Raw genomic sequence first — 25,963 nt, 5'->3', positions numbered from 1 at the left:
AAGATAAAATACTCTGTTTCAATGGCATCAGTCAAACACACCTTGAGTGCCTACCATGTGAAATATCCTGGACTGGTTTTCTCTATCCTCACTGCAAAGAAACTCATTGGATAAACCAGAAGTTACCAGAGACACATAGAGAACAGGTAAGATTTCCAGGAACGAAATGATAAAAGCTTTCTAATCAAGCTTGTTTAGCCTCCAGTATCTAGAGTTATTTGAATGTTTTACAACACATACCACCAACAAATTGTTCTTCTCCCTGTATTTCCTAACTTTGTAAATGGCCCATCACTCACTCACTCAATCACCTAGACAAGGTGTTGGCAAAAATGGCCCAGGGGTCAAACCTGGCCTGCCACCAGTTTTTGTAAAGCCTAGGAGCTTACAGTGGTTTTACATTTTTTTAATGGTTGTAAAAAGTCAAAAGAAGATTTTTTGACATGTAAATTATATAAAATTCAAGTTTGGTGTCCATTAGTAAAATTGCACTGGAACACAGACACATTCATTTGTGTATTGTCTTTGGTTGTTTTTTTTTTTTATTTATTTGACAGAGAGACACAGTGAGAGAGGGAACACAAGCAAGGGGAGTGGGAGAGGGAGAAGAGCAGGGAGCCCGATGCAGGGCTCAATCCTGGGACCCTGGAATCATGACCTGAGCAGAAGGCAGACGCTTAACGACTGAGCCACGCAGGTGCCCCTGTCTTTGATTGCTTTTATGCTACAATAGTCAAGTTGAGTAGGAATAACAGACACTATATACACAAAGCCAAAAATATTTATTACCTAGCCCTTTACAGAATGAGTTCACTGACCCTTGAGGTAGACCAATGTTTCTCTAACTTCAGTGCTCATTCAAAACACTTAGGAATCTTTTGGAAAAGTGGTTTCTGATCCAGCTGGTCTAGAATGGGGACCGACACCTGCTTTTCTTGTGAGCGCCGAGTGATGCTGCTGCTGCTGATTCTAGTCCACATTTTGAGGAGCAAGGGTATAGACTATAAATATGAAGTCATCTTGTCTTTTCCCTCTTCTGATCATTCAATATCCAATTAATCACCAAACTCTTTAAGTGTTTTAGTTTATGTCTTCATTTCTCTTCTGGATTACAGTTAGAAATTCGTAATTGGTCTCTATTTGCATGGCCACCATAGTATTCCTTCTAAACCATGAATCTGACCTTGTCATTCTCATGCCTAAAAGTTCTGTAGGGCTCTCCATCACTTTTAAGATAAAATGCAAATTCTGTAGCAGAGCAGGTAAAGCCATTTAAGATCCTGTTCCTTGCTTGTAGCCCCAGCTTCATCTGCTAACAAACTCCATAAGCATCCTGATCTCTAGACTTTCTAAAATATGCGCAGCTCCTGGAACAACCCCTTTCACATGCTCATATTTTAACATATATCCCTCTTGTAGTAAATGCCTGTGCACAGATGAATGAGTGATCTATCAAAAGATCTTAGAAGAAAGAGTTTGATTATTTGAATACCGTCTCCTCTCCAGAAGCCAATATCAAATGTTCAGTCTGATCAACATCTAACTTTGGAAGGTTTTCTTGAAAATAATGCTGCTTTAGGAATAGCTAAGTGATACAAATGAAGAGACATGACAAATAGGATTTGAGAAGTTTTCTCAGCATCTGAAAAAAAGAGCTCAAAGTGTGGCAGCACGGCATACTTATAATCTAAACTGCTGCAAGCACTTTATTCTTTACTACCAGCAAACTGTTGTTTACCCCACTGTGGCATCATGGGAGTGCCTGCTTGGATCTCCCTGCTGCCAGGACTGCAGCACGCAGACAGCCTCCCCCTTCAGGACCCACTACAGCCTTTATGCATGGGACACGCTCCCCTCAATGACTAACCACTGCAAGGGGACTGGAGTCAGGCCCTCCCTGCTCAATGCAGGATTCCTCAATGGCAGTCTTCATTCCGGGGCTCTGCGTGGGCTTGGGAGACCCTCCGAGCTGCACTGTTGTCTGAGTTTCCTCCTTCTCGATGCTTCTTTTTCCCTCCCGCTCTTCACAGACAGCTGACCTACATCCCAGCCTGAGGTGCTGCCCCACACTTCTTCTCTTCCAGCCTGTTTCCCCTACCTGCATTTCCCCCTATAAAGCTTTTGTAATTCCATCTTCCTATCTGCCTCCCAGAAGACCTGGACAGATATATCCGCATGTGTGGGATATAGATCTGTGATTAGTCTGCAAAATAATTTAACCTAGTGATTCAATAATGCTCCATAAACCTATAATAATAACTCTATCTCATGCTTTCCATTTTGTACCCTGTAATAACTTATAAAGAGCAGCAAGTTCTACATTCTCTGTAAATTTTAGCCAGTTGATAAAATAAAGGTCAGTGAAACTGGGAGGGGAAACATGACAGAAGAAAGAGGACTTCTCAATTTATCTTTCTGACACAGGCAGGATTAAACTAGAACATCTCTGCAATTTCCTCTAGCTCTAAATAGCTATGAATCCTGGAGACTATCTAAAGCACATAATCAAACTGATCATTTTTGCTGGTGAAATTAGCAAACATTTTAATGAGTAATATTGACTAAATGCATAATAGAATTGTCCAATGACTTTATGTGACATGCTGCTAAATGTCTATTATGTCTTAGAAACTCATTTTGAATATTTTTTCCCACAAGCAAACTGCTTCCCCTGTTTCTAGTCACTGCCTGTTTTAGTATATCCTATACATACTGCCAGCTTTCTCTCCCTAAAGCAGACTGGTTAGGAGCTCATTCTCGTGAACCAGAATGCCTGGATTTGCACTTATTTGCTGTGTGACATAATATCTCATTGTTGTGAGGATTAAATGGGCTAATGCAGTTAAAACACTTAAAACAGTGCCAAGCACATAGTAAGTGCTTAATAAATGTTATATATTTTTATTATTTCATTTTCCCAGTGACAAACTGGCAAAAAGTGCTGTGGTTCAGTTTCTGCCCACTGAAGGTTTCTAGACAGTTGACTGTGTTTCCAAGCATGCCACAGTTTCATACTCTTTGCACTTTGGAGATGTTGCCTTAACTCTAGGGAAGCCCTTCTACTCCTATAAACCCTACAACTATAGTTGTAGGGTTTATAGGAGTGTATATATATATATATATATATATATATGAAATGTGCAATCACAGCACTGGATCAGTACTCCAAAACTTGGAGATTCTAGGCTCACTGACCCCACTTACTGGCTATGCAACCTGAGAAAAAACATATAAACTCTGTGTCCTAGGCCACATAAAAAGGAAATAATAGTATCTGAATAGCCTATGGAACAGGACCAGATAAAATATTTAGGAGAATGCTAAATATATTGTCACATAAATACATGGGTTCTAGAATCAGACCCATCATTTACCAATGGTGTGATTTTGGAAAGCTAATTTAAACCTCCCTATTTCTCAGTTTCCTCATTGGTCAAAGGAAGGACAATTACTGTAAAAAGTAAGACATTTTAACCTAGTTCAAAAAATATTATCTAAATTCCAGGTAAAAATACACTTTGTTCTACCGAGAACTATCTATTTGGGTTATGAATGAGAACTTTTCATATAATTTTTAAAAATAAAAACTAGGAAATTTTTTTTTTTTTAAAGATTTTATTTATTTGACAGAGCAAAACACAGCGAGAGAGGGAACACAAGCAGAGGGAGGGGGAGAGGGAGAAGCAGGCTTCCCGCCGAGCAGAGAGCCCGATGCGGGGCTCAATCCCAGGACCCTGGGATCATGACCTGAGCCGAAGGCAGACGCTTAATGACTGAGCCACCCAGGCGCCCCAAAACTAGGAATTTTTTTTAAAAAATAAAAAGTACAATAAATAGCAAACTGTTAAAGAAATCCAAACATGAGTCTTTTATATATGTATATACATATATATATTAAATATCAATATATAACAAATAAGACTCTTAAGTTCTTAGAATTTTTATGAAGATAATATTTTGATTAAAAAAATAGAAAGTTAGGGGTGCCTGGGTGGCTCAGTCAGTTAAGCATCCAACTCTTGGTTTCAGCTCAGGTCAGGACCTCAGGGTCATGACATCAAGCCCTGCATCAGACTCCATACTCAGTGGGGAGTCTGCTTGAAGATTTTCTCTCTCTCTGCCCTTCCCCCCAACTTTCTCTCTCTCTCAAATAAATAAATCTTTAAAAAAAAATAGAAAGTTGATTTTTGTCTTTTTCCCCACCTTAAGACAGAAGATACCTTTTGTCTCATCTGTATTTAAAGCCTGGAAGAATTTTATGGTGAAGGAGCAAGAGTAAATTGATTTTTTAAAAAAATCAGACTGAGGGGAGCCTGGGTGACTCAATCAGTGAAGTGTCTGCCTTCAGCTCAGGACATGATCCCGGGGTCCTGCAACCAGGTCCCTGCTGAGCGGAGAGTCTGCTTCTCCCTCTCCCTCTGCTCCTGTCCCCGCTCGTGCTCTGCTTGCTCTCTCTCAAGTAAATAAATAAAATCATTAAAAATACATAAATAATAAAAAATCAAACAGCACAACTCAAAGATTTTTATAAATGAGGAAGAAGATGTTAAAAAGCTCATCTTTTCCTTATCCCTCTTTTTATCTGCTCTATCAATCATTGGAAGTATTGCAAATATAAAACTTATTTGGCAAAACCCCAAGACCCTGTAGGGCTCTTAAACCTCAGACATTGAGGCCTCATTAGAGGTTCGTGCAGATTGCCGCCACAGCAGTATCTGTAGTAAATCTGGAATCACATTCATATATTGGAATTTGTTGTTTCCTTTGCATTTTTACATATCAGATAGAGTTAAGTGATGATTAAGAACATGCATATGTGGAACATAATGAATGTTTATCTAATGGTGATCTGACCCTCCTGTCCCTCAATTTGCCTAATTTCTACCACTGGATATAATGAACATTTGTTTTTTTCTCTTCCTGGGATTTGTGATCTTTCTTGGTAAAGCAAATGTAGATTTTGTTGTTGTTAACTTAAATATTATTTAAAAGTTTGAAAAAAAATCAATTTATAATCATTTCAGAACAAGAAACTTTTCTGCAGGGAGCCTGACAGACTCAGTTGGTGGAGCATGCAACTCTTGCTCTCAGGGTTGTGAGTTCCAGCCTCTTGCTGGGTGTAGAGATTATTTGAAAATAAAATCGTAAAAAGAAAAAAAAAAGAAAAAAGAAACTTGTTTTGCACTAGTTAAACGTTACAAAAAGGTTTAGTACTACTAATGTTAAATTGCAATTAAACTTTGTTATTGTGTCATCTAAAATTTTAAATTTGTTTTTAAAAACTTGTTCAGATGTACTTTCATGGTATTTTGTAACATTTCGATTCTAATGTTCTCAGAGAACGATTTCTCCTTGGAGTCTAGCCCCAGAGTGAAGATTGTCCATAGAGGAATCCTGCATTAGGCAGAAAAGGCCTGACACCAGTCCCCTTGCGGTGGTTAGTCATCGAGGGGAGCGTGGCCCATGCATGAAGGCTGCGGTGGGTCCTGAAGGGGCAGCAGCCAAGGCTGTCTGCCCACTGCAGTCTGCCCACTGGAGGCAGCAGGGAGATCCGAGCAGGCACTTCCATGACCCCGCGGTGGGGTAAACATGTACATCCATCACGGGAGGATTAGGAGAGGTCTTGAAGTGTAGATTTGCACTTTTGAGGATGGCAGCTCCCCTTTGAGTTAGAATTGTCATGTTCCAGCTGTGAACTGATAATTTCTAAGAACACTAGATTTTCAATACCTTGCAGAAGGTGCTGCTTGTTATTGTAAACAGCATTTCTAATCACCTGACCAAAAGTGTGCCATAAAATAACTACTTGATGGAGTACCTATTATATTAACTTGAACAGTTTTTATTATTTGTGTTAATCCTTAATGTTTCTATTAGGTAGGGATTGTGGGCATAATAAAAATATTACTGTATCAAAGCCAACGATATTTAATGTCATGAACAAAATATTTAGATAGGAAATATACATGCCAGGAGAAATGGCAAATTGGGACAGTCAAAAGAGATTACTGGGTTTCCTTTCAGGACAGAGCTGACCATTGTCAGACCCTCCCTGGGTAATCTGTTTCTAAAGGGTGTTGATCTTTGTCTTTCTAGGCTCTTTTACAACTGAATTTAAGTTGCAGGGAACTGAGTGATGTATACAATTTTTCCCATTACAATTAAAATAAAACATTCACTAGAGACATAAATGGTTTATGTGTAGTAGAAAAAATGACTTTAATCATTACATTTATTGTCCTATAGGATATTAATCGGTTTGGGAGAAATTAATAATTTTTTTTAACTATTCCTGATTGCCTATATACATACATGCACAAATATGTATTTATATGTATATACGTATCTGTTATTCGAATTTTCCTTTAAACATGTTTAATCTAAAAAATAAATAAGTAAACCAGTTTAATCTTTTGTAGGATATAATGAACATAAATAAAATATAGATAAATATATAATACTCTCCTCATTAATTAATAAACTAAAAACCCTTAACTTGAACTTGAATGTGTATTCACTCTGTATTAGTACCACAGCCATGATATTACCTTTTTGAAAATTATCTTTCAGCAGAGGGTTTTTCTAGTATGAAGCAAATGCATTTGAAGAAAAGAGAAATGCCATTGGGAAAATGTTTGCCAATTTTAGATGTATTTATGCCAAATTTGGTGTCAGACGCACAAGACTATCCAAACTGCTTGTGAATGTGAATGAGGTGATAAATCAGGTTTTAGAAAATCCTTATTCTTCAAGTGACACAAGATTGAACGTGTTAAGGATTAAAACAATATTAAAATCCTCACGGATCAGCAAGTTTCTTTTTTGTAGTTCACTGAATCATGCAATGAACTAAGAACATCTGGATTAACAGGTACTGGGGGTATGTTATCATATTACATAATGTTCCTCAAAGCAATTTATGGCCAGTAGAGGACCAGTAACATTCCAGGCATTAGAATATGTTTGATGTGTAAGAGAGAAAAAAAAACAACAACACACACACACACAGATGCACACCCACACAAATACAAATCTGTTAAATATTTCAAGCAATTTACTTTCAATGTATCTCAATATCTAAATATTATCTAAATTTTAACCAAGTTAAAATTTAGAGAGAATGAGAATGAATTATCAGACACTTTTGCAACAACCCTCCCCCTATACCTTACACTGAAATAATACATACAGTCCGGGCTAGTCTCAAACTCAAACTTGCGACTGTTGGTCCCGTATCCAGCTGCAGTTCGGGCTCGGATTTGGAACACATAAGTGGTGTCAGGCTTGAGGCTACTGATGGTAACATTTGTGCCTCTTGCCCTCAGAATGGTGTAACTTGTCTCTTGCTCCTGCTTTGAGGTAAGAAAAATCATGTTAAAATCAAATCTTCATAACGCTATCAAATGATAAAAAGGTGAACCACTCAAAATCAGTTCTTTCAGATTTTAACACAGAGCATAGGACATATAAAAGAGATGACAGTCATTTCACTCTATGAAAACAATAGAGGCATCTTTTAAGCTAAAATTATTTACAGAATCTCCTAACTTGTGTAAAATGATTTGTGTCCTGCACATAAATCAGGGAAAGTTTTCATTCTTACCAGTTAGTGAATATGCCAGTGAAAATATGTTTTCTTCAAAGCTAAGTCTAAATGAAATCTTTGTTCTAATTTCAAAAATAAACTTACAAAAAGGAAAATACTCCTTTGAATTAAACTTAATAGGAATGTGGGCGCCTGGGTGGCTCAGTCGTTAAGCGGCTGCCTTCGGCTCAGGTCATGATCCCAGGGTCCTGGGATCAAGTCCCACATCAGGCTCCCTACTCAGCGGGAAGCCTGCTTCTCCCTCTCCCACTCCCCCTGCTTGTGTTCCTGCTCTCGCTGTCTCTGTCAAATAAATAAATAAAATCTTTAAAAAAAATAAATAAACTTAATAGGAATGCCCTACTGATTCTCAGAAAAATATTTTTAGCAATTATAAAATATTAAACTTAAAAAAGGTCCAGGTTTTACATATAGCTCTACATTCATAACTTTCTCAGCATCAGTTATATGTGCACTGTATTTAATCTAAGTCACTGTGGTTTAGTAGAGACAAATATCTTCAGATCAAAGTCTAGAGATATTTCCCCAAAGGATCTCCTCCAGGGGACTGAGATTGTATGTTAGGCGATTCACAGTGCACATTAACAAGAAAGTCTTTTTGTGTCAAGCCTTGTGTAGAAAAAATGGATTTACATAGAATTGTGTTTTTCCCCTAAGGCACATTAATATACACTGAGTATTTTACGGGTAACCTGATTTTGAACAATGGTGGAAGGTCCCTGCACCTGGGGGTTGGCCCAGAGTGGATATTCTTAACCAAAATGACATAGCATATTACAGAAGAAGTATACATTACAGATACTTTGTAGTTAAAGATGCTAGTCATGTACTAGATAGCATTTAAGTTGGTATATTAAAAAATGAAGAGGATCAAATATATTTATTTTATAGAAATAATTATTTCATTTGTTAAAAAACTTGTTGAACCTATACCCCAAACTTGACTCTGCTCATCATCATTAGTGAACTAGTCAAGAAAGCTAGACCTTATAGAGCTTAAATTCTAGTGAAACATTCAAAATATTTCCAAGCATTATATACATTTGGGAATAATTTTTAAATTTATGTATGTGTGATATAAATATTTATATAAACATATTAAAGATAGTATTGCATGAATGTTTCTATCAAATTTTAAAATGCTTAGGGAATAATGAATAGATTCAGCCATTTTTTCCTGCACTGGGTAGTATTGTTTTAATACAAGGATGTGCATTGTGCTTTGTTGGTAGAATTTGAAAGAAGTTCAGAATTTTCTTTATGTTTGAAAGACTTGAATATAAATTAACTGCATTTTTGATTTGGCCCTGTAGATCTAAAGGTTGGGTGCTTCCTGGCTTTGCTATCCAGTCTGAACTGAGATGTGTCATTACTTTTCTTTTTATTTTGTTGCATCGTCTGTAAAACATGGATTCTTATATTTGCCCCATCTTTCTTGTCAAACTTTTAAAAATAGAAGATCATGATCAGATGAGTATTTCCGGTGCTACAGTGGAGCACTAAAAACTAGGATATAAGTTATTTATACTACGACTTTAGCATAATGAAGTTGATTAGGCCTCTCTTTTCTTTTAATGAAAGAGACATTCCTTTTCCCTGCATGGGGCACAATGAAAAAAAAAATGGCAACACATTTGTGAAATACATTAACCTTAATTAAAAGAATAGCTACACAATGCAAATGAATGTTTATACATTATGCTTTGTTTGCACAACTGATCATTCTTATGTTCCTAATAATCCATTCTCACGTAGAGCAAGGCATGTGATACAGGAAAACACACTAAAGGAGGAGTCATGGCTTCCAGGATTCAAAACTGGGACCTGTTTATTAGCAGCGAGGCTGTGAGAAATTCAAATAATGCCACTGACTCTGTTTTCTTATTTGTGAATGAATCTAATTAACCAATTTCATAGGATCATCAGACAATTCAAAATTAAATAATGTACTCAAAAGTGTTCTATAAAGTGCTATATAAATGCACAATTTGCTTTTAATTCACTTGAAAATACTTTGTAACCTGCACACAAATATGTTTTGCTCACATTAGTAGCTATAAAACCACCCAGCTCTGATAAGATTTGAATACATCTTGCTTTCAAACCTCACCATAATTTATAACCAGGGAGAAATAAGTGCCGTTTAGAGGTGATGAAATACTATAGCCTAAATTCTACTTATAAATAATCATGTATCTATTTTTATAATTGTATTACTGAACCACAATTTTATGATGTGGAGCAAACTTATCCATCCATTCCCACCTTCTAAATTACCTTGTACAGTATCAAGAAAGCTTTTCATTGTCAGTTCAATAATACAATGGTTTTGTTATTAGTTCAATGTTCCAATCTATACTGAATGAAATTCATGTGAAGGTAAAGGTCAAGAAATGAGGCTTAAGGCAATGAACTAAGAAATAGCTCATCAATAGGCTCAGGAATCACTGTGAAATAATTGGTAGAACAGGGGTCTCAGTAGAAGACATAAATGTCATTTCTAATGCCATAACTAGATGGCTTAAGTTTGGTACTGACATCTTTGCTGTGACTTATTGTTAAAAAATGGGGGATATTTGACACAATGATTTCAAAACCCCCTCCACTGATAAATCAAAGGTATCACGTGACCAGAGTTCCAAACAGAGGTCTACCACTTCTTAGCAATGCCATTGGTTTCTTGGCAATTGCATAGCTCATAAGAAGGTCACCTCTTTCTCTACACAGCCCAACCCTTTAACATCATCTCCTCACCTTTTCATAGTATTTGACCTCGTAGTCCAATATGATCCCATTAGGGTGTTCAGGTTCCTGCCAAGATAAAGAGATGCTGTTTCTCGATGTTCGATCCTTCTTAATCGTCATGACAGGTGATGGAGCTGTAGAGAAAGAACAATGGGAGGGGATAGTGGGAGGACAGGAATCAATCCAATTAGGAAGGGTGGTAAAGAAGAGCAGAGAAAGAAAGGAACAAGCAAATGCAGGCTATCATTGCTCTAATCTTTGGCAAGAAAGCACAATCTCCATTTCAAAGGCTCTGGAGTATTAATCTGGCCCCATATCAAGCCTCAGCAGCTGGATTATAGCCCTGGTACATACAGGCCTATGGAAAATGAGCTGAGATTTTCAACTGCTGGTGGACTAGTGGCAAGTGAGCAGATGTTTTCAATCTGCTACTATAATGTAAGCAATGAAATATATTTGATATATTAAAAAAAGAACAAAACATCAGGGCTACCTATTTGTTATAATGTTGCAAAGTTATTAATACCAGATTCTGCAGCTCATTGATAACATTTTCATACGCAACACTGTAAGAGGACTGGAAACCATTATGCACAAGGAGTCCCATGGTATCTATAGGTAATAATAATATTTAGTGTATTGTAAAATGGACAGGGTTTAGAACATATTATAGGAGGTCTTGACTTTTGACAAAAATCTCTCATGAATAAAAATATACATCAGGACACAATAGTCATCTGCTTTTACATTTTTATATCTTAAAAAGAGAATATTTAATAAGTACTAAGGAACTGACTGCTTTTTATGTCACAAGTCTCTGGATATATTCTGAGGTATCTCATTAGGTGTTGACTCTATATTTGTTATGTTCTGCTATGCATTATCGAAAATACAGAATATGAATAAAAATCATCTCTTTGGATCAGATATCATAGGGTCACCCTCATTTCTAATTGAAGCTTAAATATATTTTAAGTGACCTCCTACTTCAAATCCTTCCATTAAAAATAAAAATGCATACTATCCCTCAGTGCACTTCTGGTTTCAAAACTCAATCCTGGTACACTGGCCAACTGAAATATCTCACTGCGGGGTTCAGCAGCATCCTGCCCTAATGGAATGCAGCAAAATAAATTGCAAACATGAAACAACCAAAAATGAAGAATTCTCAAGTACATTAACTGTTGAATTGTTTTCATTGCTAAAGGACCTATTTTCTTATAGATTTTTCTCAAGCCAAGAACTATTAGAACGCTGTGTATAGCTAACGTTAGAAGTTTTGTATTTGTGGATTTGATGTTTCTGTGATTGTCACATTGACTTTTGCATCTAACCTCTCAAATTGTTCCTGTCTATAAATGCCTTTCATTTTTATTCCTCACTTAACAATAGAGTTTTCATTAAGCTTGCCTCATGACACTTTATTAGAAAGGGTAAGTCTAAATGAAGAATCCATTGCAATAAGTGTCCCATCCTCCTATTTCTATTATTGTAAGATCTTGTGAACTCTTTTGTAACTAAAGCATCATTAATTTAATGGCCTGGCAATGATTATTTAATCTTTTGTCAAAGAAAAATGTAGGTGGTGTTTTTCTGATGGAAAAGTAAATACATTTTCTTATTAATATTTTGCTCCCATTAGCAATTACTATCATTTCATGTAACTTAACATCATTTAACTTTCATATTTAGTTTTCATCTATTCAGTATTATTATTTTATTTCCTGGATTGGCCTCACCATACCCTTACACCCCACCTCCCAACCTATAGTGGTTTGATGCTCTGAAATTGATTCCAAGCAAAGGATAATTTATTGTGGTTATATTTAGTTAAAATTTTATAAATGTATTCAGTGTTTCTAAATATATCACTCAGTTATAAATAAATAAAAGTATGTTAATTTTTTGAGAATTATTTTCTTTTAACCTAATCCTACTACTTAAAAAAAAAATAATTCATTATCCAATTGCTAATAGAAAAATCACAGCCCTAACATCCTGGGAAACAAGTTTTCCTTTTAAAAAAAAACAAAAACAGAAAAATTCCACTAATTTTCCTACTGAATTAAATCCATTAATAGAGTAACTTTTAATATACACTTACAGAGCATTTCAAAGATGCTCGATGTTGGAACACTTTCCAAATAACACATGGAGACCCTACATTCATTCTGTATCACCATGAAACTGGTTTATTTTCCCTAACACTTAAAATCCATTTTCAAAGAAGTTTGAAAATTATCATGTATGGCATCTCTTAAAAAAAAAAAAGTGAGAAACACATTCATTTCAAAGAATGATTGTGACAAAGACTGTATTAACTTTTTAATGAAAGCTTTGCAGGCTGTTTGGGGTCTGCCCAATTTTTACTGCTTCTGCACTGAGCAAGACTTTATAACTGTTGAAATTCTTCAAAGGTCTTTGAGCAAGCTGCAGGGTCCTGTTTGACTGTAATAAATAGTCTTTTGTGATTCCACACTTACTTAAGTAGAGGCAATTGCTCGAAGCTTGCGCCATCTAGAAAGTTAAATGAACCTTTTCTGATTGCTGCTTTTAGGCCCGTGTTAAGTCATTTGTTCTGTTCTTTTAATACACGCCTCTTGAGTTGGTGCATGTCAGCAGTATGAACCCTGAGCACCAGCCGGAATCCCGTTACATTTAGGTAATGCTCATCAATATTTTAATATTAATAAATAATTAACAGAAATTGTTTTTCTCCTAATAAATAATTCTAGGACATAATAAAACATACTGCAGGAAGAGATGAATTCCATGGGCGCTCCACTGTATCAATGCTTTCTAAAAGGTTTTCTAGAACACTCTTAACTCACACCTTGAAGTATGATCTATCCATACGTCCTCATGCACTCATAGAATTTGTAATATTAATGAGAAACCATGATATGGATTACATTTCTTTAAGTTAGTTTCCAGGTGTTAAAGAGTGGTTTGTTCAAAGTATTGATTTCCAAGATCCACAGAAATCCTTTAAGTTTATTATTATTCTGTGTAAGAGAACATGGTATTGCAATGTATATCATAAAATAGATTTGATTTACTTTGTCTTCATTTCTTTGCTTTTTAATTTTGTGATTTGAAAGAACGGTGGGTCATGGTTCCATGGAATGAAAAAAATCCCAAGAGCAGAGAAATGCTCAGCACTAGAGTAAGAGGCACATAGGAGGAGGAGACACAAGTCTTTCCCAGCAAACTGCAGGTGTATAAGGTGAAACAGCAATTACTGGTGAACACCCTGATAGTTCCAGATTGGGAGTTTTAATCTGGTGCCTCTTTTATTTACCTGAAATGATATATTACTGAAATGACTCCTTATCAAAATGAAGAAACTGATGACAAAGTAGGCTACTGTGAAACTGTCTAGGCCTTCCTTTATATAGGTTAGTAAATGCAGAGTTTTGCAGGAAAAAAAAAAAAAATATATATATATATATATATATGAAGAACGTGGTAACAAGAAAAATTAAAACAGTAGGAAGGAAATAATTTTTAGTCAGTTAACGTCCATCTTTAAAATAATGCCTTGGTGTGTCAAGTACAATTTGTGGTATTGGTATTTGAGAGGGAGCAACCATTTGATCCTTAGCTTTTGCTATTCTGGGTACAGCTGGATATACACACGTCCTTCAGAGACTAAAGAAAGGAGATGGGATATACTGAGTAAAATGAAATGTATTATATTTTAACTGAAATATTTCTTAAAAGAATACACATACAAGAAAAAAAAAAGTTGGGAGGGAAAGAGAGGCTCATGAATCACACATTATTCGTCCTCCATCAAGCTTTCTTATACTTACCCTACAGCACTGAGAAGTTCTGAACACTCCAGGTACTGAAAAAAACCTTGTGGTGCCACAGTGAACTTGCTCATGGCTCTTTCAATTAATTCTTCTTTAAAATTTTCTTTGTGATGACATAGAACTATAGCGATACTTTCACCTTATATTATCTACTAGTATGTGTTTCATAAAAGCTGGTATCAAAATGCTTTTCAATTTCTGTTCTAGGGAGACATCACTTTCTGGAAACCAAGGATTGAATGCTCACCAGGTGTTTACTTCTCTAGGTCCAGACCACTGCAACTGGAAGCCTCTTGAATCACAAACATGCAATGGCTAGTCCAGAGGACAGAGAGACACATATAACCCTTAATAGTTAATAACGGAACCCCAGTTATTTATTTATAGAGGAAAGGCAAGATTTTCTCTCATTGTCAGTGTAACCCGAGCCATTGACCGCATCTAATGAAAAAAAAACAAAAAACAAATTCCAATAAAGGAGCAAAAAATGTTGGGCTAATAAAGAGATTTCCATATAAAGAGATTGAGTTAGAAAGGGGGCTTGTATGGTTTACAATTTGTATTTGAGGTACACTTGAGACACCTACGAGCCAAATCTATTGACAGACACGGAAGAGATTCATTATTTTAACTATGGTGTTTTTAAGCTACATTTACTATTATTCTGGAGCTAAAATATGACCCATCCTTAGAATCAGGAAGTCAAAACTTCAAAATTCAACTCCTAAAGGATCTGGTTTGGTTTGTTTGTTTTTATTGGGACTTTCCTCTTTCTGGGTTTGGGAATTTCTAATGAACCTCTGAGGTATCTGTGGTTTAGAGATTGGGCAAGTTAAAGTAATAACAAAAAGGGCTCAGTATTTCTTTTCTAAGTTTAAAAGCCAAAGCTTTTAAAAATTATCTCCATGGGAAAATATCAAGCAGTAAATGGTTGAAAGATTTTTACTTTGAATCAGACATGCCTTTAAAAGCATTACTCCCTTATATTTTTGTACCATTCATTACAATGCCCACTTAAGAACATTTCCTTCTTGTTTTGTTTGTTTGTTTTTATTTTCCGGAAGTGAACCCTTCTAATTAAATCCAGAAACACTCTTGGGTTTGAATTAGCATAATCATTCCTAGCTTCATGTTCTCCATCTCACCACCCCTACCCTGTTTTTCTCAACCTGTTGTTCTCTGGAATTTCCTGTTTGGGTCTCAGGACTCACTATCTCTACAGCCTAACCAGTTTGAATTTCAGAGTTAAACTTCTTGATATATTCTCCCTCACCAAGGATCCTGCATGCCAACAGCTTCAACATCTGAAAGCTGATGAATTTTCTTTATTCAATTCTAGTTTTCCAGCCCTGCTTCAGTTCAAACTCTTGCCATTTTTTTCACCCGGATTCTACACTTTTCATCTCAATTGTCCCAGAAATTCAATTTTCTACACATTTTGATGACTTATTATTTTATGAAGTAAATGAAACTTTAACACTCCCCTCCTTCCAAATTTTATAATTTCTAATCATATTTTTTCTAAACTTACTAACTAAATAATAATATTCAAAACAAATGTCTAGGAATCTACATTTTTAAGAAATTTGTATCAGAAAACTCTTAAGATCACACATTTGGGAAATTCTGGACTATAATTTAAAGATACATACATTGAAATTCATGATATAATTATGTAAGATTCCTCATAAGACTGCAACACACATACCAGCTTTATTATTTAGTGCTCTCCTTTCAAACTAAAATTCTAAAGATAATTCCTTTGGTCATCTGTCCACAGTGTATTGCTACATTCACTATGTGGAACAATCTCTTCCTTTTTCATCTGAAAAAATCTTATGTATTTATTACCCTTAGAAATCCATTGCTAATATAATTTCTCCATAAAGCCCTTCCTGAGTCCCTTAGGCAATAATCAGCTTCTTCCTCTGTTCTGATGTACAGAATACTTGTTCATTCTCTTATTATTTAGCCCAGCACATTATATTGTAATTATATAATTTACTTACCAGCATGTCTTCTCACTATATTATAAACCCCAGAGTCTTCAGTGCCTAACTTCATGACAACCTTGCATAAAACTAGCTATGCAGTTTGGTTAACTTTGCAGTAAAATATACAATATGTTTTGTGGTTATTTCCTTTGAAAGATAAGTTCTATTTAGCTCTTGATGTTAAAATAATAATTTTTGAACCAAAATGAAAACTATAATGTGTTTAGCAGAGATGCCATTATCTATAAAATTATGTCATTAATTTTCTATACTAAAGAGAAAAGTAATTTTTTCAATTGAACCAATAGTGCTGGAAGAAAAACATTTTAAGGCATACACACTGAAAATAAATTTTGAGCAGTAGTGATAGAAGAAGGGTTCATTTCATGGGTGTTTATTGGATGGATTCTTCAAGAAGAGAACCTGTTTTTCATTTTTTTCAGTGGCCTTTCACATTCCTTATTTTTTAAATTAAGTTCTCCTTTTAATATCATTCAATAACTGCACAGAATGAGAACAATCTTCAAATATGTTGCTGTTGTTTTTTTTTTTTAAACCTAGTTTTTCTCCTCCTGTGTTTCTCCTTTATTCTCCTATTATTACCATAGTCACAACCCTTCTAACACCTCTGGTCAGCAAATGTATCAGTTTTCCCCACACCAACCAATTCTATGATACCAGTTGGGTTTCCTACAATTTAAATTCAGACACTATCTACTGGAGAGAGCATCAGATCCCACAGGTTAAGGCTCAGTCCCATGAGATTGCCCCCCACTTAGATACCAATTGCAAGTAGTAGGCCCCCAGGTTACTCACAACTTCTGTCTGACTTGGCTACAAATTGGAGGTTTCCATGACCTCCTTCTTCAGTTTGATTTATTTGCTAGAATGGCTCACAGCACCCAGGACAATACTTACATTTATCAACTTATTAAAGAACATGATGAAGGATAAAGATGAACAGCCAGATGAAGAGATACACAGAGCAAGGTCTGGGAGGATCCCAAGCAAGGGAAATTTTCTCTCCATTGGAGTTGGTATATCACCCTCTTGGTACATGGATGTGTTCACAGACCTGGATGCTCTCCAAATGCCATACTATTGGGATGTTTACGGAGGCTTCATCATATGGGCGTGATTAATCTTAACTCCATTCTCAGCCCTTCTCCCTTCTCAAGAGAATTGGTAGCAGGGCTGAAAATTCCAAACTTCTAATAATGGCTTGCTCTTTCCATTGACCAGTCCTCATCCAGGTGCTATTCAGAAACTCACCCAGATTTACCTCATTAGAATAAAAGACACTCCTTGTACCCAGGAAATGATAAGAATTTCAAGAGTCCTGTGTCAGGAACCGGGGTCAAAGACCAAATACTAGAACAAAAGTATGCTCTTAGTGCTCTATCGTTTAGAAAACTACAGGAGTTTTTGGAGCTCTGTGCCAGAAACTGGGGACAGAGACCAATATATATTTTCTGTCATCTCACATATGTGATATGGCTTTGAAAATCTATGGAGGGCAAACCACAGGTTTCTAAATACAATGTTTCAATGTGAAAGAGGTTAATAGTGATAAATAGCTATTTTAAAAACTCTTATTGTTCACTTAGAGTTGATTAATCTCTGAAATAAGGAATCACATGGGTGGGAGGGGCACCTAGGTAGCTCATCAGTTAAGCATCCAACTCTTGATTTTGACTCAGGTCATGATCTCACGGTCCTGGGATTGAGCCCCTCATGGGGCTCCATGCTCAGCGAGGAGTCTGTTTCTCCCTCTGCCCCCTCCCCCTGCTCATGCTGGCACTCTCTCTCTCTCAAATGAATAGATAAAATCTTAAAAAAAAATAAAATAAGGAATCAGTTAGGTAGGAAATTTTAGAAATTAGAGCAAAAAAAGGTTTTTTCTTAACTATTTGTCTTTGAAAAATATAGTATACTAGCAAATTTATCATAAAATATTGAAATCTTGGGCAAATCAGTTACTATTTTATCCAACTTTTTAGTACAAACAAGGTTATTTTAGTATAGATGGTTCCAAAGATTAAGAGCAACAATTGTTGAATGCAGCTAATGGAAACATGGTGGTGGGAAAGGATTATGATGCAAAATCAAGCCCAGATGAAAGAACAAATCTTAGGTTATAACTAAGCTAACCACACTGTGAGTTCTTGTTTGTTTGTTTTAAAGGGCTGCTGAAGTAATAACGTCTCTTCTGACTTAGAATCACTCAGAGGTAGAGCTGCTACATTCCAGCACAGGACCGGTAAAACTGACCTTGGGCCCTGATAGCACTCTCTGTGGAGCTCGTGACAAAGGGCTTGCTGCTTTCTCATTAACTGCAGGAGTGGAGAGGTATGATTTAAATACATGTTAGTGCAGAAGAGGACTGACATTTATCCCACTTCCATTTTACAGATAATGGTAAGAAATCTAGTCAAAAAGATGACCCCTTTAGGTTGTTTGATCTATGTGCTCAATCGAGACAGAAAGGAGGAGAAAAGTTTACATTATGTTTTTTACATTATGTTACATTTGGAAAAATGAGACAAAATATGTACTGGTCTTAAGTAAATTAAACTTTTATTGGCAAACTATAACTGTAGATAGACGGAAAGAGGCCACTGATAGAAATACTCTATATTTTGAGTGGGGTAGGTATCTTTGTCAAAAGTCATTGAATTTTACACTTACAATTAATACAATTTACTATATATAAATGTTATTTCTGTTTACAAAGAAACAACAAATATAATTTTTTTACTCAGATCTCACTATATCACTTTATTAACTAGCTTTTTTTATTTTCTGTATTCTTGATGCTCTGTCATCTAAAGCCTTGCTGATGGGGATAGACTACCTCTCCCGAGGCTAGCCAGTTCCTAGAAATAGCAAAGACTGACCCAGGAGGGTGCTTTTCATATGCAAACTAATCAATCCAGAGCCTTCTCTATCTGGATTTATACTCTAGGAGGCAATATTTCTCTGCCCTAATCATTCCAAGGCTAGGTACCACACAGCAAGCAAGTCCCGATACCTCAGAGTCCACTGAATTCGAAATAGCCAATCCTAAGTCTACTTATCTTTTTTTTTCTTTTTAAAATATTTTATTTTATTTATTTGAGAGAGAGAGAATGAGAGACAGAGAGCATGAGAGGGAGGAGGGTCAGAGGGAGAAGCAGACTCCCTGCCGAGCAGGGAGCCCGATGCGGGACTCGATCCTGGGACTCCAGGATCATGACCTGAGCCGAAGGCAGTCGCTTAACCAACTGAGCCACCCAGGCGCCCCTAAGTCTACTTATCTTATCTTGCCTTACCTTTCCCACAAAAACCATAATAAAGGCTCTTGCCCATACTTTCCATTTTCTCCTTCTGCCTCCTGACTGAACCTGGTACTCCTCTGTGTGGCCCTCCATGGTGTGGTAGTCTCCCCTTCCTCTTGGGAACTGTGAGTAACTATCTTTTTCATAGCAATCATCTCCTGACCAATCTATTGGTCTCACCATACCTGAATAATAATAAAAACTACATTTTAAAACAATCACAACAGTGTAATATTGTCTACAAGTTATTGCAAACAATAGACATCTTCTCAACAGCACTATGAGCTATCTAAGAAAATATCTGGCATGCACATAGTCTTGATATAATTTTTGGTATTAGTACCATCAAATTCAGAGACTTCCATGATGTACTGTCTTTGATATCTAACCAAAACTAAAGGTTAAAACCTGCCTATCGCAGTTTTAATAATATATAGTTTTAACCTCTTATGCTATTTAAGGAATAGGTATTTCTGTACTTATAAGGTTGCTATCTGTTGGGTTCCTGTGTGTCTGTCTATCAGCAACATGATTGTAGCCAGATTACATCATTAGACACTACACACTAAGTCATAAGCTAACACTTTTATCTGGACTTACCCCTAGTTGGCAGTGTTGAGGCTCAAGGTGAGCCATTTTGTCCTGTCTTTACCAGATCCTTTCATTTTTATAAGAAAAGAAAAGAAGATGGAGAGAATGATACCATAGTTACATCAGTACAGAATTCTTCAAGGCATCATTTATAAACCCTGTTGTGCAGGATCAATTGGGGTCTGTGTCAGCAGTAATAAATAGCTAACTTTAATAGAGGCACCAAAATTTGAAACACACACACACACACACACACGTGCACACACTCATGCATTCATGCATTTGTATGAATTCAAGTGTGGCCCTATAATAACTTCACTTTCACCTATATATGTTCTTGGGTGAGTGAGAAATTGATTTATTCCTGAAGGAATGACAACTGTCCTTATAAGTATCACATGCATGAGTGAGCAACCATTACTTTTCATTGTTGTATGAATCATGAATTTTTATAGTGCATTATCGCTCCATAAATGTACACCGTAGAAGTATATGTTACATCTAAATATTATTGATTCTGTGTGAGGAAGCAGAAAAAATGTTGAGAGATTGTGCCTTGCGTATGGCTTATTGGTCCGGCCCATACGGCTTGTATATGCCTAGCAATTCTACCCTAAGTGCAGCAGAGACTAACTGAAGCAGGGAAGTCCTCTTTAGGAATCATGGTGGAGGTTGATCTCTTCCTTTAGGGAGGTAAAAGCCCAAACCTCCCATACCAGGAAATCTGCGGTCAAACACTGGAAATCAGATTTTCAAAATTAGCTCAGACCTATTCAATTTACTTACACATAGAAATACTCATTGGCTTGAAAAAATAAAAAAGGGCCAAGGGAGTAGTCCAGAAATGAAGAAGATTTTTGAAAGGTCACTATTTAGAGTGTAGATTATTTGATTTCCATGAAATCAACTTCCGGAGCAGCCCTACTTCTATGTTACTTGATGCTAGGAATTTATTTATAATATGGTTATACTCTTAAAGAACACAATAGTCTTTATTTGTTGATTTTAAAGAAATCACCTGAAAAAGTTTTTTTGAAGATTTATTTATTTATTTGTGCACGTGCACCCGCACGCTCAAAAGAGAGAGAGAGAGCGCTCGCCCACGCACACGCATGCGCGCACATGGGGAGGGGCAGAGGGAGAGGGAGAGAAGCGACTTCCCGCTGAGCAGGTAGCCTGACCTGGTGCTGGATTCCAGGACTCTGAGATCATGACCTGAGTTGAAATTAAGAATCAGAGGCTTAAGGGACTGAGCCACCCAGGCGCCCCTCACCTGAAAATTTTTAAGTAAAATAGGAAAAAGTTAAATGCATTTGACAATTCCATGAATCCTTATATGCACTCTACATCTCCTTGAATTATGCATCCCAAACCCATTATCTGATTTCAGTTAAAATTTAACAAATTAAGTAATTAAAAAAGAAGTTGTGTTTATTAATTTTTTTGTAGTCTAGCTGTCTGAAGGATGCAGGTGGGAAATATGCTAATTTGGGTATGTTTGCATATTTATACAAACAAAATGCACACCAGCAGAGACTTACAGAGTTTCTAAAAGCAGTCATGCCTGCAAAATTTCTATTTTGGCTGTAAAATTTGCATTGTTCATGCTTGCATTTAGTAATACTTCCCAACCTCTTTTTGTTCCAAACAAATTCCGTCTCTACCCCATATCACTTGATTAAGAATTGCAAACATTTAATTGCAATAAATAACATTTTATTCCCCACAAACAGAGATTCTAAAATATATAAGCAGAAAACAAAGGGGAAATTGCAGAGGCAGACTACCTGCTGCTTAACTTCCATGATGCCTGTGGTTTGACCTCTTTAGTTCCAGGCACAAGATTAATTTATCTAAAGAATTTTTGTCAAATACCTTTTGAGCTAGCATGAATTTTGGAAGAATTTGAATTCTCAAGTCTATCCAAATAAGGAAAATATATCAATACATATTTTTGCCATTATGTAAACTCCACATAATTGACCTTAGAATTTTAAGGACTGGAGCAAATTAATTTTCACATGCAACATAAAAATTTTAGCACATTAGAAAAAAATAGCCTTAAGTTGTTCCATTTTTGGATTGCATAAGTAAAGCTAAAAAGAAAGTTATGTGGATACAAATATAGTAATACTTTTTCTTTTAAGAATTTGGCTTTCACTTTAATGTGTGTATTTAGTTTCCTGCATTTCGAATTCCCAACAGCTAACAATTATCTTTAGTCTACACAGAGCAAGAGTTCTCAGACAGAGCTGGGTAAACTTCAGGAAGGAAGACAGTACATGTTACCTAAGGTATGGAAAAATTCTAAAATTCATTCCGAAGTTTGTGAACTAAACTCAGGTCATGTTATGTTGAGTTTTATTTATGAAAAATTAAATTTAATATGAAGACTCTTAAATTAGAATTTATATTTAAAAACTTGAGCTTAAAAGGCAATGATAGGCTCATCATTACTTACTAGGAGGATAAAACTGGTTTATGGCAATGGTTGAATTAGTCAGAAGAGTTATTAAAAATTATTGAATTGTACACTTGAAAAGGGTAAATTTCATGAGATGTAAAGCCCACCCAATAAAGTTATATGTTTATGTATCTATACAACAGAATAATCTGAAATAAAAAGTAGTACACATGGTTTACCTATACTGAGGGGTGGTTATATTAATTATATGGCTTTGAATAATTTTGAACATTTTTATTCTGTGTTCCAAATTTTTTTTCTAATTTTCAAGCTTGTTTGTTGAAAAAAAAAAAAAACACATCTGTGTGAAACTATTTTATAGGCATTGTTGCTTGTTACTGACCTGGTCTGTCAGATTTCTTCTGGAATTGAAAAACAATAAGCCAAGAATCATTATTATTCACATTGCACAGTCTGTGGTTTAGCTTTAGAAACATGCTTTTCAAGTTAAATTTCCTTCAAAATTTACCTAGCTAGAAAAAAAAAAAATAAGGGAAAAATTCTAGAAGCAAAGCAAACTTGAGGTTTGAGAGGTCTGGCAGTCCATTCTCCAAACAAAACTGGGTTTTTCTACCTCCGTTACATTAAAGGGGGCTCACAGTTGGTTTTCAAATATGCATTTATGGATCTATGTGTGTATCTTGCTTTCCTGGATGGTTAACGTGTGGTACTTTTATTTTTTGTGTTAACCTTAGAATAACTGACTGTAAAATTGATTTGGGGTTATAATGGTTTGGTTTAATACTCTGAAAGGGGATCATGAAACAGGAGGCCTTTTAAGACCAGACGTTGGGTTCTATACAATGCATACAATTTGCAAACGAGTGTACGTGGAATGAATATTCCATTAATATGTAATGTTTAATATAAAACATCCAATGCATAGGCAATTACACATAATCAATATAATGTCTGTGCTTTTTCCATTCATAAATTTGAAAAAAAATGTATACAAAAACACTGGGAAGTTCTTTTGGTAATTCACCACTAGCTTCTAGTGAAATGGTGGATCATGAAATCAGACCAGAAAATAATCAATCCAAATAAAACAAGTTTTGAACAACAACAACAAACCTATGTCTTGGTTCTAAAACCTGTATCGGTTAAGCTTGTAATAGGGAAGTGACTACAAGAACTACAGGCACAAAAGGAAAACCTTGAGAAAAAATTTCCCAACACATTCCATGAAAAGTCAGTGGGGTTTTACAGGAAACAATCAAGCGATTGTAGGAAGAAAACATGCAACCAAAGAATTTATTCAGGTAATATCTATAATTTAACAAAATAACGTACGTTCAAAGTCACTTTTTGAAGACAAATTAAAAGGTCCTTATGGACTCCAAATTGCTAACTACCAATGTTCATTTAAGGAAACAAGGAATAGTATTGATGACTAACTATCCCAAGAGTGCCTGCTTCAAAATTGGCATCTTACTGTTGACTTTGCTGGTAACTTTGAAATCTTAAATCAACACATGTTTAATCCAAATACAGGTGGAAGATATGCAATGCAGAGGAAACTCTGTGTTCATATTTTTAGTTTTAAAAATAAATATAAAATAATAAAAAGTGATGAGAACAAATAGTTCATGAAATTTGAACATAAATTCTTTAAACTACATGAATCATCAGAAATCCAATACTGGTGAAAAAATTCTATACCCATAGTTGATATTTACAAAAAGAACACTGATGAAATGTAAAACCTGAATGTAATAATCTTAAAAAAATCTTACACAGGAAGATATATTTGTATGTATATACTACATAATATATTTAAATATATATTTTTATTATCATAAATATGTATGTTGCATTTACATATGTATCTTATCTGTGGTTTTGCTTTCCAGGGTTTCCGCTCCCCATAGTCAACCACAGTCCAGATCCTCCTTCTGACTTATTGTCAATAGTCAGTAGTAGCCTAATGTGATGTCACGATGCCTACGTCATTCACCTCATTTCATCTCATGACGTAGGCATTTTGTCATCTCACATCATCATCATAAGAAGGGTGAGTACAGTACAAAGGAATTTTGAAGGAAAGAGAGAGGGAAAGAGCACGTTCACATAATGATTATTATGTCATAATCATTCAATGTTATTATTATAGTTAATCTCTGTGTCTAACTTATAAATTAAACTAGCACAGGTATGTATGCATAGGAAAAAATAGTATATATAGGGTTCAGTATTGTCTGTGGTTTCAGACATCCCCTGGGGGTCTTGGAATGTATCCCCCACAGATAAGGAGGCACTACTGCGCACATCTACGTATATCTGTATCTATATAGATATATATCTCCCATGTAAGGCTCAATTACTGATCATTTTATGTATTAGATTCACACATTCTTTTATTTAATTCTAACAACTATCTTAAAAAACAAGAATTATTTTTTTCTGATTCCACAAAAAGGAAACCCAGAATTAAAATATTAAGAAACTCAGTCAGCAACGTGGTGGTGCTCCCATTCATTTTCACATCCTTCTTTTATTTGTATCCCTCCATTCACAGCTGCCAATACCCTTTGCAATATAAATAATGAGATAATTTGTTTCTATTTTAAAGAAGAGAAAAAAATGGTAATTTTTTTAAGGAAAAAAGTTAATGACTAGAATTTAACCCCATACTCTTCTTTCCTACTGTTCTACTAGAATAAGACTAAAGAAGTACTGAGATAGTTCACCAGAAAGACACTTGAGACAACATAATTCATTTAATAAAGCAACCATCCTAACTAGTCTTATAGCTCTCCTTATTATCATTCTAAGGTCTTTTCTAAATTAATAATGTAATGAATATCTCTTTATATGTTCCTCTTGGCATATTTTTTTCTTTACCTATCTTTGACTAATTCTTTAGTAAAAATATTAAAATAAATATGATGAAATTATTTCTTTCCCAAAGAGTTTGTGTGCCTATTACATGCCAGGCACCATGGAAGTTACCGTGGGTAAAACAATGTAAAAAGCAGACGTGTAGCCCGACTTTATGGAGATTGAAAACATTCGCATCACTAGAGTTGGATTTCTTTACAAATTACTGATACCCAATGTTCCCCTAAATGCATATGGAACCTATTATCTCAGTTAAACACTAACTGGTTTGAAGTACTTCAACCCAGCCAGGATACCTAATGCATATTTTGTTGGTGTCCCAACAATATCCCTTTAAAATTTACAAATGTAGGGTAACTTTTCTATTTCAAGCTGCCAACATCTTGGGAGGGTTCCTTTGAGCATCAGAGTCAGCTCTGCCAAGCACATCAGGCTGGAAGTTCTAGGAATTAATATTCCTTCAATTTATCTCTCATCCTTGGAACAACTCTCAGTCAAGGACTGTTGGGGAGTTGATGTATAAATACCCAAGCTTTCTCTTCGTTTGGGAGGGATAACTCTGAAGCAAATGTTCTACACCAGCTCTC

At 35.6% G+C, this 25,963-nt stretch overlaps 1 protein-coding gene across 1 annotated transcript in view; it reads right to left on the bottom strand.

Moving 5' to 3' along the window:
- EPHA3 (EPH receptor A3) overlaps positions 1–25,963 on the bottom strand; it is a 360,422-nt gene that overhangs the window by 71,435 nt on the left and 263,024 nt on the right. The window contains exons 6-7 of the mRNA XM_035015173.1: positions 10,361–10,485; positions 7,190–7,352 (exon numbers count right to left, since the gene is read on the bottom strand). Coding sequence (XP_034871064.1) covers positions 7,190–7,352; positions 10,361–10,485 — 288 coding nt within the window. The remainder of the gene's footprint in view (positions 1–7,189; positions 7,353–10,360; positions 10,486–25,963) is intronic.

This window comes from Mirounga leonina, unplaced genomic scaffold (genome assembly GCF_011800145.1).
Source record: "Mirounga leonina isolate KUSES-001 unplaced genomic scaffold, KU_Mleo_1.0 Mir_169, whole genome shotgun sequence".
In the NCBI taxonomy this organism is placed as follows: domain Eukaryota; kingdom Metazoa; phylum Chordata; class Mammalia; order Carnivora; family Phocidae; genus Mirounga; species Mirounga leonina.
Note: the sequence above shows the minus strand (reverse complement) of the source record. Positions and strands in the feature narration are given on the sequence as shown.